Here is a 17,500-nt window from a genome sequence, read left to right on the forward strand (position 1 = left end):
GAGGTCCAGCACCTAACAGTGTGGTGCAACGACAATAACCTGGCTCTCAACACCAAGAAGACCAAAGAACTCATTGTGGACTTCAGGAAGTCTAAAGCTGGCGCACACACCCCCATCCTCATCAACGGGACTGAGGTGGAGCGAGTCACCAGCTTCAAGTTTCTGGGTGTCCACATCTCTGAGGACCTCTCCTGGACCCTCAACACCTCCACCCTGATAAAGAAGGCTCACCAGCGTCTCTTCTTCCTGAGGAGACTAAAGAAGGTCCATCTATCTCCTCAGATCCTGGTGAACTTCTACCGCTGCACCATCGAGAGTATCCTTACCAACTGTGTCACAGTATGGTATGGCAACTGCTCGGCATCGGACCGGAAAGCACTGCAGAGGGTGGTGAAAACTGCCCAACGCATCACCGGTTCCTCACTCCCCTCCATCGAGGCTGTCCAGGGCAAACGATGCTTGCGTAAGGCACGCAGCATCGTCAAGGACATCTCTCACCCCAACCATAGACTTTTCACCCCACTCCCCTCCGGGAGGCGCTACAGGTCTCTCCGCACCCGAACCAGTAGGTTCAGAGGCAGCTTCTTCCCTGCGGCTGTCACCCTGCTGAACACGAACACTACACCTACCTGACAACCTACTACCCCCGCAACCCCCCCCCCCCCCCCCACCCGGACAATTGCACTATTGCACTATTACTCCCCTCCCCTGCTCATACTCTTACTCAATACCACTGCTCTTCTGTACATACCTGTCCATACTGTTCATACTGTTCATAATGCACATAATGCACATATCCTATATTTTCTTTAATACTACTGTACATACTTGTTTATACTGTTTATACGGCATTCCATATTTATATTTATTCTGCATCTACCTCATGTTACTGTTAATACATATATACTGCTAGACTGCATTACCCATACAGCTCATATGCTGCTACACTGCTCATACTGTAACTATTTATTCTGCTATAATGCTACTGCTACTCACATACTGCTATACTGCACTGCTATATTATACTGCTTATATTACTATATTATACTGCACTACTACTGATCATTTATTGCACTACCTGTAAATACTGTTCATTGCACTTTCTGCTATTTTGCACTTCTGGTTAGACGCTAACTGCATTTCGTTGTCTCTGTACTTGTACTCTGCACAATGACAATAAAGTTGAATCTAATCTAATCTAATCTAATCTAATCTAATCTAAGTTAGCATGGAAAACATATGAAATCCACCTACCATGGCAGCGTAATCCCTTAACCAAGCCATGACATCATAAATGAGTTGTTTTAAACAGTGAAAAATTGCTGTTTTATAAAATCACGCCACAGCGTACGCTTGTTTGTGTGTTGGAGTGACGTTCAGGCGAAGATGGCCGTGACTGCTCCGGTCCAATCAAATAAAAAAAAAGGCGACAGGGTGACCTTGGAGAGGCACAGACGGTGTATTTTTAGCCGGTTACTCGTTCTCTCTGGGATGCTCTTTTCCCTTCCTTTCTCCTGCTCTAGTCAGACTCACAGCGGCTGCCTCTCTGCCTGCCTGGGGACCTGTGTTTGGAACAACAATGAGGGCCTCTCACCAGGGGAAGCATTGGCTGCACCACATCACTTAGACTTTTTCCTGACAAAAACACTCTTTCATGCCAAGTTGATAAAAAGCTATTTGATCTCTACTCAAATCATCAAAGAGTGCTTTGGAGATTCTTGTTTAGACGAGGGAGTGATGTATCTGGAAATGATGTCCTTTTATTCTTCAACCGTCGTGTTTTGATAGAGGAAGACACATGGCTATAAAAGGTAATCGTGTGTCTTATTATGAAGTCCTTTGAGCTGTTGCCCAATGGGATGTGATGAGGCAAAACACGACTAATATATCACATCTCAGGACCCCACCTATCTCTGATCACACGGAGCTACTGACACACATAGGGGATAGTGTGCAATAGCAGCAGCTACATTGTTGACCTGTTACTATAAGAAAAGGGCCAACAAAATGCAGGGGAGCTATTCTGAAACCCATGTTAAACTTTGTACTCCATCTGGCAAAATAAGACAACGATTTCGGTTTCTAGTTTTTGTCACTGGGATACATTTTTGTCATTTCTCATTTTTCACTTTTTTCATATTGTTTTCTTTTCTTTTTTTTTACAGAATTAAAGGCACGTCACAAGCAAACATGCACGTCCAAGGCATGTGTGTTGGTGAAAAAGTCAAGCCGATGCAGGTCAGAAAAACACTGAAATGCACCACTACTTTAGCAACGGACTGTGTCTGCGTTGGAGAGATGCATGCGATTCACAAACCTTCCATAACAAAGCCATCACTTACAGAGAGATGGCAGAACAGCAACACAATTAGACACAACCAAATTATGAGAAAACCAAAAGATAATTAACCATTGGAAAGAATCAACCAAAAAAAAGAAAAGAAAACTAGAATTCTATCTAGCCCCAAACAGAGAGTACACGGTGGCAGAATACCTGACCACTGTGACTGACCCAACACTAAGACAAGCTTTAATTATGTACAGACTCAGTGAGCATAGCCTTGCTATTGAGAAAGGTTGCCATAGGCAGACCTGGCTCCCAAGAGAAGACAGGCTATGTGCACACTGTCCATATTAGAGATACATATTTCCCTCAGATTGCACAGACCCACAAAGAATTCAAAAACAAATCAAACCGAAACTCCTGTATCTGCTAGGCGAAATACCACAGTGGGCCATCACAGCAGCAACATTCGTGAGCTGTTGCCATAGGAAAAGGGTAACCAGTGGAGCACAAACACAACTGTAAATACAACCCTTATTTAACTATTTTTCTATTTTTCCTATAGTACCTATAGTATAGTACTAACTATTTGAACATTGATACAACACTGTACATCATCAATAATATAATATTTTAAATGCCAAAACGTTTACATTGTTTTATGTTTACTATTCTTTTGAAACTCTTGTGTGTAATGTTTATTGTTAAAATTGTTATTGGTTATTTCATATTTGTTTATTTGTAATTTCACTTGCTTTGGCAATGTAAACGGTTGTTTCCCATACCAATAAAACCCTTTGAATTGAATTGTGAGAGTCTGCCACTATGTTGCGATAAGCAAAACTAAACCTGAGAGAGAGAGAGAGAGAGAGAGAGAGAGAGAGACAGTGAAAGAGAGACAGAGACAGCGAGAGTGGGAAAGAGAGCAAGAAACAGATAATGAAAGAGAAGGAGAGAAGGAGAGAGAAAGCATGAGAGCAAGAATGTGTGAGAGAGACAGATAGAATGAGAGGGGGGGGTAGAGAGAGACTGTCAATGGGGGAGGGGGAGCCTTTTGTCAAGAGTCCTCAAGGACAAAGTGTGCTGTGGGAGCCAGGCTGAGGTGTCGTAGGGAGTGGGGGGATGGTGGGGGGGGGGGAGGGGGGGAGAGGGGGGAGATGGGTGGACGAGGGTGAGGAGCGTCTGCTGACGCATTTAGGACCTGTCGCAGGGTGATTGTGACGTCCAGACAGCCATGCAAATCATGGAAACTGAAGAAATGGCCTGAGTCCAAGCTCTCGTGTCTGGTGAACCATGGTGATTCCTGGCAAAAGAAAAGACGACAGAGAGAGAGAGAGAGAGAGAGAGAGAGAGAGAGAGAGAGAGAGAGAGAGAGAGAGAGAGAGAGAGAGGGAGAGAGAGAGAGAAAGAGAGAGAGAGAGAGGGAGAGAGAGAGGGAGAGAGAGAGAGAGAGAGAGGGAGAGAAAGAGAGAGAGAGAGGGGGGGGGGAAGAGGGAGAGAGAGAGAGAGACAGACAAAGATAGACAGAGACAGAGACAGTGCAGGGCAAAAGCTGAAGAACTTTGGACTTCTTCAGTTTGGCAGGAGGCTACTTAATGTTTCACAATGAGTGGAGTGGAGCATTCATGTGGAAAGCTTCTCAATTGGCCCTTATGAACCTGACCCATAACATACCATTTACGTGGGTGTTGTGGCTTCAAACCTGTTCCCCAGACCTAAACTGAGATTTGAGACAGCAGACTGAACCGACACAATGCTCAAGGCACCTGTAACTTTAATTACCTGTTATCTTAAAGGCTCATTTGTCATTTCTATCAACTTTAGTAATTAGGCTATTCAAACATTAGGCCTGGTATGTACATCCGTAGGCATAATCCCCTTTCATTTCATAAGGGATGGTAAACCAGACTTGGCCAGTGGCCAGAGGCTGTCAGATCATCTGTGAGGTTGCAAGAGGTCAGATTAATGTACTGTAACACAGGTGCGATTCAATCTTTGCCGTAATCCTTCTCCCTTTTTTGCCATGGTAGAGATGAGTGGTGGCATCTTTAACTGCCGCATCAACTGACCCTAATCCCCAGTGATCTGATTGGCTGAAATTGAAGACAATTTGGACCATCAACCCTCGCCAACCCTAGCTACCAAACACTACTGTTACTGTGTCCTTCCATTGGAAACATTGAGGGGCGATGTGGGAGGAGAGCGAGGGATAAGCAAGGGGTAAGGAGGGGTGAGGAGGGGTGAGGAGGGGTGTGTTGTGGAGTATGGACTGACATGACATGAGACAGAGAAAACAGCATAGAAATCAATTCAGTGGCAGAGTGTGTCCAATGTGTCTATTGACTCCACGCGCTTAGGGTGAGTTCCCACAGTCGTTACAGATTCTTTGCTGAATCACATATCCTGCGTGTCCCATGTGACAACGTTCATGTGAAAAAAGCCACCATGGAAAAACAACCTCCTCCTCAACGAGAAAGCCTTGTGATTGGTGCAGCCTGGGTGACCTCACCTGCCTGAGCAGGCCTGATCGTGGAGAGCCAACCAGACAGACAGGTGTGGGGTGAGTCACCCGTAGGAAAACGAAAGGGAGGGAGTGACCGGGGGGGGGGGGGGGCGTTTCTGAGACAGGGAGAGTCAACAGCTCATTTCAGGACAACAGACAGTCCTCAGACACGTCACTCTGGCCTGAGGGGGCCCTGAGAGAGAGTTACTGTGGTGTGTTAAAACTGTCAATAGGTGTTTCTTGTGAAAATGGGACTGGCTTTTACACAAGACCTCTTGAAGGGTGTGGTGGACCAATACATATAGCCTGGCCTGGCCTAGATTGTCTCTGCCTAAAATTAGGTCAAACACATACATAGGTAAAGAGGCGTTGATTCATTATGGTTTTCGTCTTGTGTTGGGAGAGACTTCTTTAAGTATACCAGGGCTTCATACAGTAGGTAGACTTCATTAAGTATACCAGGGCTCCATAGAGTAGGTAGACTTCATTAAGTATACATGGGCTCCATACAGTGCTATAGGTAGCCATACAGCATGATGCTTGGTCGAGGTGAGCAGAGGTTATGATCAGAATATCTAATTGTCACCCCCCTTCCCCGCTTGTGGATTATCGCTATGGCTACACCTGTACACCTGGTGTTATGGGTGCCTTTCAAGTCCCCCCCCCCTCCCAGGGCCACTCTGTACAAGCCTCGACATGTTAGCTTGGCTTTGTTGTGGTACTGTACACTGTTTGTTTGAAGGTCTCAGCAACAACACTGGGTCATACTCAGGGCCGTACGGAGCCAGACGATGAGACAGAGGGTGAGGCATGTGTGTCTGAACCATCTCACCACGGTGTGATGCAGCGTTTTCAAATGGAGTCATGCACACACAGGGAGTGTATTATCAAGAGTTTCTGTTTGTTGGTATGACATGTGTGGCTGTCTTGTATTGAGGTCACAGGTGGTACGTACAGGTGTTTGAGTCTATGCTGGGGTCAACTGAGGTTATTGCTGCTGGTGCTATAATATTACATACTGGTGTTATAATACTATATACTGGTGCTATGATACTGCATACTGGTGCTATAATACTTCATACTGGTGCTATGATACTGCATACTGGTGCTATAATACTTCATACTGGTGCTATAATATTTCATACTGGTGCTATGATACATACTGTATCGGCATGAACTCTGGAAACACAACTCAGGCCTGTAGTCTAAGGTCAGTGTGTCAAAAGACACAAGTTGTCTTCTGCTGGGCTGACGTTTTTAGGGTCTACATGACTGGTGTAACTGTTGTGTTTTTTTAACCTAAGTCAGAGGTTATCGACTATGTGACATACAGCGAGGAGCACTATGCTTCAGTCCCGTATCACGGTCAGAGGACTGTGAGGCCTCAGTGTTGTTTATCCATGTGTGGGGATATTTAAGTACTTATGACAAGATAGACACAGAGAGACAACACATTTAAAACACACTCTACACTCTACACTCTGGCCAGTTCTTTAAATAAATATTTTATTGTTGTTGTAAATAAATACATTTTCTTAAAATAGAATCAATAACATTAAAAAAGCCTTTGGGGCGGGGAGGGGGGGAGGAGGAGGGTTACCCAAATGAAGTTGTGTAATTTGGAGCAAGAAGTACAATCTCATCTCACACACATAACATCTTTAAGAGTTCCCACATTGCCTGCTGCTGTACATTCTTGATGTGGGAAAGTGGTGGCGTCCCTCTCACTTGGTGTACATGCAGTCTACTGGCTCTTAAAGCTTCAGGCCACACGGGAATCAAAGCCTTGGTTTAACAAATCCTATTTTATCTACACTCCCCTTTGTCAAATGTATGATATAATCTCTTGTCAACACATATCAACATCAGCCATTTAACACAATTACATCAGACGATTGTTTTGAAAAGTACCTTAAATGCATTTATGTCAACTTTATCTCTATTCTACAGTACAAAGATACCATACACAAAAAGGCTTCGATTATTGATATAATTCGTAATCAGATGACTCAAGAGGCCGCTATCTCGCTATGGCCTAAAAGCGTTGTCCTCTTTTCAGGTCTTAAAACATACGTCTTCTTCATCGGGGTCGTGAACTTGGCCTAAATAGCCAGGCATGAAATAAACGGACAACAGGAAATGACCCGGGTGGCTGGCGTTTTTCAGCCCTTGCCATGAGTGTTGTTTCTGTCTCCATTGTTTGCGCTGAGAGCTTAGTAATGGCAGTTCTCCAGGGTAGAGAGAGAGAGAGAGGGAGAGAGGGAGAGAAGTTCTAGTGGAACAGATTAACCCCACACAGCCTCAACCCCTCCGACATGTCATAGCACAAGAACAGCACAGGAAGTTCTCACAACTCCAATCGGCCTGCAAGCACAGCAACCGTGCCAGAATCTAATTATGCACAGTGCAAGAAAAGCTCTCCAACAGAACATGTCCATTTTATAATTATCAAGTCATTGGAGGGTGTGCTCGACGACCTCAATTAAGACAAGTGTGTGTGTGTGTGAACGTGTCATTTCAATCTAATCAGTAGAAAAGCAGCAAGAGTAAGCTAATCTATGGAGAAAAACACCCTCTCGCAGCAATGCACTGCTGGGTTAGACCTACGTAATGAAATCAATGCCACAGGTAGAGACTCAGCTTTAAATAATGATTAAACAAAGCGTTGCTGGAGTATCGTTTTGTCCAGAGTGGACTAATGGACCTCCACATATACTCCTCTGCAGCTTCCACCACCACGCTTCCCCACTCCGCACGTTGGGCAATGTTAGGTTAGAGGACGTAACCCACATAAGTGCTAGGCCACGCTACTGCACACTTAGACATAAGTCTGTAGCTACTGCAGGTTTCCCAATCGCACAGTTCTGTTCCGAGATATTTCACACTGTCTTTCACTGGTCTTAAACCTATCGGATGCCAGCTCGCTCAATCGGATCATTGACACTGACCTGCTCTTGAGAACAGAGGGTTTTTTTTCTTTCTTTCTGCCTCCCTTGCGTTTTGTGCCACAGACATTTAAATAGGCCACTGTTTTCTTGTTCCTAAATACTATTCAGTATACAACCCCCCCCCCCTTCCAGTAGAGAGACACAATGCTGCACAATTAAGTAGTAATTCAGACAGCTGTTCGACTGTAGAAAAATCATAGCAGTAGATTCCATTCTTCAAGACGGATGTCTATTCTGTTTCCTCTCCCTGTCAAGATGCTTCTAATGAGTGTGCACACAACACTAATCTGGCCAGTGATTTAATCACACCGAATTCAGTAGCAGGAAATTGAGAAATAGCGGACATGAAATATATTTTATGCAAAAAATTAAGTTTAATGATAAATAGAATGTTTTCATCTGTCATCAGTCAGGTCAAAGATGTTGGAGAAACACCAAAAGGGCATCAGTGTAACACATTCCTCCCGACCAATCAGAGGACAACCCCACCACACAACAAAGACTACCCATTCGCTCTCTCTCCTCTGGCTTTTTGAGTGAAATGTTAACATTTCAAGGTATTGAGGAATCCTCTCTGAGCCCCATTTTGAAGAACCAGCCTTCAACACACACATAATTCAGCCGCACAGTCTCTAAAACCACCTATCTTTGCCTCTAAACTCCCCTCGACAGCCCAATTCAGATGACAATCTTTTATGAAATCAGCTTGTAGAAGAATGTCTGCTACTGGGTGGGGAGTCGTCATAAATAAATAAATTTTTCTAAACACCGTAGAATCTAGCAGTCCCAAGTGAGGCAAGAGAGGGTGTCGTCTTTGCATTGTCCCATTGTTGTCTTCCCATCCCGCTGAATGGTTTTTACAATCATCCCAGTAGCCATGGCACCCAGGCCTGGGGACAGGTGGGTACTACAGACAGAGCCCACTGCGTCACAGCGCCCCACTGTGGCCCGGCAGACCAGTGTGATCCAGAGAAAGCTTCTTTTTTTTTCCCTCTTTCCTCTTTTCTTTCATTACAATTCATCATAAACACAGACACAGGTGGGCCAGTGAGTGTACTATACACGGTCACATACATAGACACAGATACACTCACACAGAACAGAGAGATTGTCTCCTCTTGCTGTGCCGCTGTGGCCAGTCAGTTTTTCTCAGGGCACCTCAAACAGGCCCAAACCAGCCTAGAACGTTCGCCAGGCGACGTGGCTCAACAGCTCACTGTGCTCGGCTGCTGTTTGCACACAAAGTCCGATATGAAGTCAAACTCGTTCTGTCCCAGGAACAGCTCGGGCAACTCTTGCACGCGGTCCAAGCCCAACTCCAGCACGAGCGATGTCAGCACCTCCTCGTCGATCAGGTCAATGTCCATACCGTTCAGGCCCAGCGCCGGGCCGCCCATGTGCTGCATGCCTGCCAGCTGTGCCGGGCCCACCCTGTACTGGGCCCCGTTTGGCAGATGGTGGCCGCTCCCAGGCCCTAGCGGGTGTCCGTGGTACTGGGTGTTGAGTTTCTGGAGATGCATGCTGGCCATGAGTTGCTGGGAGGTGAGGCCCCCAGACAGGTACTGCTGAGCCTGGGGGTGTTGAGCTTGCTGCTGCGGGTGCATGTGGTGGTGCTGCGGCTGCTGGGGGTGCTGCTGCTGCTGCTGCTGCTGGCTCTGGTTGTACATCATGTTCCCAGAGATCATCTGTTGGTGGTGGTGGTGGTTGGCCATCTGGGCTCCGTTCACCTGGCCGTTCATCCCCCCCGGACCCACCATGGCTTGCCGCTGTCTCATGGCCGCCTCGATGTTGCTTTGGGGCGCGCGGCCATAGTGCATCACCTGGCCGTTGGGCAGGCTGCGGAGGCCCGGCTGGGGTACGTGCTGCTGGGGGACACTCATGCCCATCCGGTAACCATGCAGGCCTCCGCCCGCGGAGCCGTGGGTCATGGGCATCATCATGTGCTCGGCCATGGCTGTTCTGTCACCTGTAGATACAGAACATCAATGTTAGGTGATGTCATGGTGGAGACATGAGAGAAATCTATGGATATATGTATCGCCATGTCTTTCGTTTGATTCATCCATCGAAACCACAGCAAAATAGCCAACATATAACACATCTCTGTAGCCTTGTGCTGTGGCAAATGCAGCCATAGCGTTGTCCCTTAAAGGACGCAGAGGGGCGCTTTACGAATCTTAATCGATAGTTACATACTGTATTAATACTGTAGTAATGACAGAGTAGCCCACAGCTGAAACTGATCGTATAGTAACCGTCTTTTTTTGGTGCGCAAGCAATGCCTAATTGTTGGTTTATACTATGGAGATATGACTGGTGAGATTTGAAAATCAAATGAAATAAGATTGTAGCCTATCTGTATCAAAATCAGTAATTCATTCACGATTGAATGGCTCCGTCTCAGCCTAACACACTAGTGTTAAGATGGCATGCATAAATGCATTATTTTCCCACGCACAATTACGCAAGGTTAATGAATGACATTGTTATTAACCTATCTTTCACACGAACACAATATAAGATCATGCATCCCTTAGATAGTAATATATAGTTGACTGTGCAATTGTCTCCTTCACTGTCTGCTTGAAAACAAAGAATTTCGGGTCTCTCTTCTCCTTTCCCCCTAGATAAACTCCAGTGCCCCTGGCGCTGGTGTTTCAGTTCTGTCTTCTTTATCAATAAAACATACAGCGATTACGATAGGTTTTTAAACCGTATCGTTTACATAAAGCCACAGTAAAGCATTGTATTGTCAACAACTGGATACCATGCAATCGACAGCCAGCCACAGTCTGCGAAAGCGCACACTAATGTTTAGCGATAAGGGGTTCATTCGGTCTAATGCCACATTTTGCGAAAGCTACAATGGGAGCGACAAAGAATTGTCGAGGTATTTCCTAATTGCCGAATTATTACACAAGAGCTAAAGCTTAATTTTACCAGTGTAATCTACGGATTTACATATTGGCCATATTTCATTGAACAGTAAATACTTTTGATTCCGCAACAAAAATTACTAATCTGGTGTAGCCTAAGTAAACTCGGTCCGACAATGTGTAGAGTTAAATCGTTTTAGTCACTCATATCACTATATGCAATTGCATCTTTATCTGAACTACTAACGACCAGGAAACGATCAAATAAAAAGAATTAAAACAAACAATGGATCTCCTGCCCCCAGCAATAGGAACGAATGCACCCTTCAAAAAACAACAACACACATACCAGTAAATGCCCTTGTTCTGAAGTTGAGTGAGTTTTCTTTCTGCAAATTGGATCCCCGTTTTACTTCCTACGGCGATGCTCCAAAGGCATGTATTCCAGCGAATGAGACTAAGCTCTCTAGAGCTGCGAGCTGTGCGTCGGTCCTAGTCACCGGAGTTTGTTTTCTGGGTCGGCTCGAGGATTATATACATCTATAAACTAGCGAGATAGAGAGCGAGAGAGAGAGGGAGGTGGAGCTACCGTCCTCTCCGTATCCTTTGTTGCGATTGGTCCATCTTGTAATCACTGAGCAAAGAAAATTCAGCGAGCAAGCCTACCTAGGCTCTACTGCATTTAGCGCATGATAGGCAAGTCAATTACAAACGTTATTAAACTCGATGTGGGTTGGGTTACTCAGGGCCAGTTGTGGGCCTCGTTGTCAACAGTGAACAGAGAAAATAGATCTGTTCTGTTGATGTGAAAACTTTACAGCACTATTAGATGTTAATGCCAACAACAGCTTATTCTTTCATCAATAAATATATTCTGTTTTTTCTTTTATTGTGTTCCAATTTTACAAATTACACAGATCATCGCACATTGTTGACTCCTGAGTCCCGGGATTGTGTTTTTATTTAATTTGTTATCTAACCCTATTTTTTAGTTGGTTAGATTTCTAATCAATGTTGGCTAGAGGCAACCCTGAGCTCTGGCGCTGTGCTGTATGCAAATGTGTTGTTTTACATTTTAAAGAGACAAACAGACTGGTGATACATATGCATGCGAAGGAGAAAAAAAAAATCCCCAGAGAAGGACCTGCTGGCGCGAAGCATGTGCTAACGACATGACACCAGAGTCAGTGCAGCGTGATTGAGCAGAAACCGCTGATGGGCCCGGGCGGGCGGCCCACAAGCACCCGGCAAATTGATGCACTGACTGCAGTCACTATACCCTCACCACGGCTCACTCCCCTCAACAGCGGAGAGTAGAGAGTCAGGACCTTTTGGCAGGGGCTTGGCATCTACTCCTGTTTACACACACACTCTTTTGTGCAAAGGAATGCGTCCTATTCTTGGGCCCCCAAATCAGCCAGACTCCTATCCTCTCTCTATTGCTCTATTCAGTTGGCTATTGTGCTCTGTTCCAGGACTGGGGAGGACACTGGGTATGATTTAATCTGTCTGTATGCACCATAACTACAGCTCCACTAGCTTACAAGGGTGTGCCTTTTATTCTGCCCTGACAATGCCACTGCCTCGATCCCCCAATCCAACTGACAATGTGAGAATCTGTGTGGTCTGCCATTGACCTACACTCAGTCAATCTATAGGTGTAGTTTCTTAACTGAAAATGTACCGCCTTCATTTGGGGTTATTTTTGTTGGTAAATTACACCTATTGTTTACAGATGTTGTCCGTTTGTAAGTGTTTACATCCATAATTCAAGATTCCGGATGAGGTCGAGTGTGAGTCTTTGCATAGTTGTTTATAGATCAAATTGTTGTTGGCCTGTTCTCTTGGTTGATGAACTGCCTCGGAATGAGGAATGGTATCAAACACACGTGTGTTTGATACCATTCTTCATTCCCGTTCCATGCATTACAATGAGCCCGTCCTCCGATTTCTACCTCCACCAGCCTCCACTGATATGTATGAACCTGGGGCTGTCGTGACAACGTGGCTAATTCAGCCTCACACAGCGCCTTTTAATTTCGCCCTATCTGTCCGTCCGGGGATTGTGGGAGCAAGTAAGAGACAGAAATAACCAAATCACAATCTCTAATTCAAACAGGGAAGTCTATAATGCTCCTAAGCATTGTTTATGGGGCCATTAATTAAATAATCTGTCCATCTCATTTTGTATTTGGAAAACATCATCTGATGTAATGTAATGTCAAGGTGGATGTTTTGTGTAAACTGAAACAAGGCACTGTGTCTCTAAACGCATATCAACAATGACATGTAACCATTATCTATATGCAAAGAGGAGGCTGGATGGAATTTGTTCTTCTGTAAAGAGAGCAATTACAGGAAACACATCTCTCTCTCTCTCTCTCTCTCTCTCTCTCTCTCTCTCTCTCTCTCTCTCTCTCTCTAGTCATTGTCATCACTCTGATTGTCACCCTCCTCTCTCACCATATATGTCTGGGTTTCGTATTACTCATAGTCTCTGCCACACATGTTCTTCCCTACCCCCCCTCCCACCCCCCACCCCCCCTTTTTTCACACTCTATCTCCCTTTGTATTCATATTCCAATGAGGGCTTTATGTATTGTCACAACATGATTAATGCAGTTTTGCCAAAGCAATTATTGCTAGCACAACGACACAAGACAATCACAAAACAGACTGTGCTCAAGCCACCACTCATGCACTAAGACTTGCCCTTATGAGACAGAGAGAGGGGGAGAGAGAGAGAGAGAGAGAGAGAGAGAGAGAGAGAGAGGGGGGGGGGGAGAGGGACACAGAGAGAGAGAGAGAGAGAGAGAGAGAGAGAAGGACAGAGGGAGAGAGAGGGGCAGGCAGGAAATAGATTTGTAGAAAGGTCATCGAAATAAATTGCCACTTACACAAAGTGAAATGTGTTTATATCCATGTTCAGGAAGAACGAATGGTCTCTTAGCTATGGGAGCTGTGCTGGCAGTATATTTCGCTAGCAGTGTGAATGCTCTTTTCTCTCACAGTGACATTATTCAGAACAAGGAGATCTAATGAGTATTTTCACAGCTGTTTAGATGGTCCTTCCCCCGCCTTTCCACTCCACAGGGAAACTATCCCTCACAAACACAAGCTTTGTAGAGGAGAGGTGCGAACTGCTCCGCTATAGCCGATGGAAGGGTGAGGTAACACAAATGAGGCAGTGTGTGTTCACTCTCCTTACAGGTCAGTCCCTACAATACATCACTGGTTCCTACATGTCTCCACTGTCTGGGACACACAATAGACCCACCTCTTGAGTTCCATGAACCAGCCAACCCCCCCCCCCCACCACCACCACAATGCCACCCACCCCCAACCCCACCCCCACTCCCACTGCCTGGGGGAGGGGCCTCCCACCTGCTGCTCCAGGTAACAGGGACTGGAGCATATGTTGTTTTATTGGTGTGTGTGTGTGTGTGTGTGTGTATTAGAGTGTGTGTGTGTGTGTGGGGGGGCACCTCTCCTCTCAGATTCTCATGGTGTGAGTGAGTGTGGTGTTTTGCTTCATTGGCTCCATTTGGTTGTCACTGCCAACCCCCCCCCTTTCCATTAACCTGCCTTTACTAGGCCTGTCTGCCAACAGCAGGTTTCATCCAGTTTATCCTTCTGTCTATTATCTCCTCATGTTGTATGTACAGTGGAGGAGAGAGACGGGTGGTTTTTGTTGACATAAACGTGAAGGGTAGAAGAACAGAAGAAAACAACATTTGAGTAGAGACCTGGTTGAGAGACCTTCTTCAGGAGTAGAGAGGAAGCAGTTGTCTGGTTGGTCAGCCAGGCATGACTGTTGTGTTGCTTGTTTTAAATGAGTGGTTGTGAGTAATGAAGAGGCTATGTGACTGTAACTGTGTTTGTGTCCACGCCCATTTGTTCTGCCGCTGTGTATATGTGTGTTTGAGTGTTTGTGTGTGTGTGTGTGTGTGTCGGGGGGGGGGGGGGGGGTGTGTGCGTGTGTGTTGTGTGTGTGTCTGCGTGTGTGTTGTGTGTGTGTCTGCGTGTGTGTTGTGTGTTTGTGTGTTATGTGTCTGTTTGTGTGTTTGTGTGTGTGTGTGTGTGTATGTCTGTGTGTGCATGTGTGTGCGTGCCTACGTGCATGTGGGTGTGGGTGTGTGTTGTGTGTTGTGTGCGCCTGCCTGCCTGCCTGCCTGCGTACGTGCATGTGTGCGTGTGTGTTAATAATGTGAGATTCCTTGTTTAGACTTTCGCTCCAGGACACATGGTACGTATACAGAGGATGGCTCAGGCCTATAATTCACTTCCCATCACGGCAGACTTTGGAAGAACAGCACTATGCTAACTCTCTCCTCTCTTGTCTAAACCTAGTTTTGGACGAGCGGAGGGTCCAGCATGCTATTCTTAGCATTCATGGAATGTTGTTTCTCCGCCCTGTTATTTGTTTGCTCTCTCTCTCTCTCTCTCTCTCTCTTGTCCCTGGTCATGATAGGGAGGTAGTGGCTGGCCTGAGCGCTCTCTGTCTGGGGTGACACAACACCCCTGGAGGTCTACGTGCTGGTGCTGCACTGATACAGATGAGGAAGTAATGTTGGCGCGAGGAGGATATGAATAAAGAAAATATCTGCAGACCTGATGTGTAATTCACTGCGGGTGCAATATTGGTCAAGAGACCTTCTTCAGAAGGTGGTCAAACTTTTTTTTTAAGTCTCTTGATTGAAATGTCAGTGATTATTAAAGTCCCAAACTTCCATTAAACTGCCATTTTAGCACGTGAGCTGTGTTGCGTGTCGTTTTTTGATCATTACAGTTTCAGAAGTGAAAAGCATTAAAAAAAAGCAAGGATTTTTGCTTTAAATGGTTTTTGCTTTTAAGAGGGGCACTGAAATACTTCTTCTGCCTCCATGAACCGGTTCTCAAGTGGGTTGTGAGTCTGTGTTTTCAGTAATGGTGTCTACACGTTCAGAAGTCTGTCATGACCGTCTCTGTGTGTGTCTGTGTCCAGTCTGTCAGATTGTCTTCTTTGTTCGTTTTCCTTGTTCCACAACACCAGAAGTAGTTCTTGGTATCCAGCAGAGTGGTCACATGTTAAATAGGCTTCAGTAAGTCATACAGCAGGATGGGATTGATGCTGATAGGAGGAGAGGAGTAGGGGGAGGGGGGGGGTGCCGGTTGGCACAGTGCACGTGTATGAAGTAGCCCTCTGCTCATGCCCAGTCAGATAGAGCGAGAGCACGTGGAGGGGGAGGGGGAAGTGGGGAGGAAGAGAGAGAAAGAGAGGGGGGGGGGGGGGGAGCACCTCTGCTACAGGATTCAACAACACTGCTCGGCCCCATGTGACTCCTTCAGTGTAAACAGAGACCATTTCACCCTTCATAACAAGACACAAAAAAAGATTGAACCTTTTTTTGATAGCAAGCACGACACACACCTCACAGGAAAAAAAATCATTGAGCAGTCCTATCTGTCTCTCTGTGCTCAGGAGGCGGAAACATGCTCTGAGCCATACAGAAACACACGCTACTGTACTAAAGGCACACCTGCTGTGTTTTGGTCTCCTTCTCCTTCTCCTCCTCCTCCTCCTCCTCCCTCCTTCCCTCTCTCCTTCCCTCCCCTCCCCCCTCTCTCTCTCTAACCCTGCCCTGTTTCCTGGCACTGCGGTGAGAGAGCCGTTGGGCCGCGTCTTTGTTTGTGTTCCCCCAACTTCCTCTTTTGCTGCAGCGGCAGAGAGAGAGAGAGAGAGAGAGAGAGAGAGAGAGAGAGAGAGAGAGAGAGAGAGCCACGGCAGCTTTCCCCTCCCCCACCCCCCAAGCCTGCATGGTGCTACATGCCAGGCAACCTGAGATGCTCTCTCTCTCTCTCTCTCTCACTCTCTCGCTCGCTCTCTCTCTCTCTCTCTCCCTCGCTCTCTCCCTTGCTCTCTCCCCTCCCCCCCTCTCTCTCTCCAGGGTGAGCCATTTGCCTAAGTTTGTTATGGCAGCATTATGGCTTGTAGAGAGAACTGCAGTGCAAAGACATTCTCAAGATTCTCCATGTCATCTCGATTAGATGTGGTGCTCTTATAGCTTTGGTTGGTCCAGGTGGTCACTGATTACCACATTTGATGGTTTATTTGTTGTGTTCCTGCAATATTGATCACTGACATAGATTGGTTTGAAATGGAGTGGACAGTTATTAAATCAGGAACGTAATTCGTTTAAAAAATGCTCAGGAACCTCATCTCAAGACCGACCCATTGAGACATTAATTCAGCATGGATGCAAGCAAGGATATGGTTGTTGTTGTTGTTGTTGTTGTTGTTGTTTTTGTTGTTGTGATAGCTGTGCAAATCCTGTGATTCTTTTTTTAATAATTTAATGTAGTACTTGAGGCTGGTTCTAGATCTGTGTGTGCTCTGGCCTCCTCCTGTGCCTGGCCCTTGCCATATTTGCCATTCTTGAACTCATTGAACCTTTATTGATCCAACAAAACATGTCTCTTCGAATGAGGAAAAGGTCTCTTATACGTATTCTCCCCTATTTTTATTTTGTTCCGCAATTAGTGGGAGGGTGAGTCGTTCAGGGCGTCTTGTTTTTTCCATGGTGCTGTTGCTGCTGTTGTTGTGGTGGTGGTGAAGACAAGGTCTATTAATACGCCTGCTTCCTCTGGGGCCAGGCTTGTCCAATCAGAAGGGAAGTTGACAGTGTTTTCAGAGGTCTTCTCAGGCTGCTGGCAATGACATTGTACTTTTGGCTCCTTCAAACCAAACATGAACCTGTGTCAATGTAATCCCGTACAACAAAACCCTTGCTCTTAAAGTTTTATGAGTTTGTGATATAGGCAAGGCCAGTCACCTCGCTTGGTTTTGAAATAAAGCGAGAGTTATGGAGAACTAGGTATGTTCACGTAGCAAGTATGAGCTAAAGCATTT

General features: G+C 45.9%; 1 protein-coding gene across 1 annotated transcript; it reads right to left on the reverse strand.

The window, feature by feature from the left end:
- Positions 1-6,273: 6,273 nt before the first annotated feature.
- On the reverse strand, positions 6,274-11,119 carry LOC310811960 (cbp/p300-interacting transactivator 3-like). Its single transcript, XM_083680330.1, has 2 exons — positions 10,961-11,119; positions 6,274-9,701 (listed from the first exon to the last, which is right to left on the reverse strand). Exon 2 carries the CDS (start codon positions 9,685-9,687, stop codon positions 8,941-8,943), a length of 747 nt encoding a protein of 248 aa, XP_083536456.1. The 5' UTR covers positions 9,688-9,701; positions 10,961-11,119; the 3' UTR covers positions 6,274-8,940.
- Between the last annotated feature and the right edge of the window lie 6,381 nt (positions 11,120-17,500).

The sequence above is a fragment of the Argentina silus genome, assembly GCF_951799395.1.
Source record: "Argentina silus genome assembly, chromosome: 11".
NCBI classification, from domain to species: Eukaryota; Metazoa; Chordata; class Actinopteri; order Argentiniformes; family Argentinidae; genus Argentina; species Argentina silus.

Bases quoted from the DNA above. Each gene is read 5' to 3' on its own strand.
- LOC310811960 (XM_083680330.1), bottom strand. From the start codon at position 9,687: ATGGCCGAGCACATGATGATGCCCATGACCCACGGCTCCGCGGGCGGA.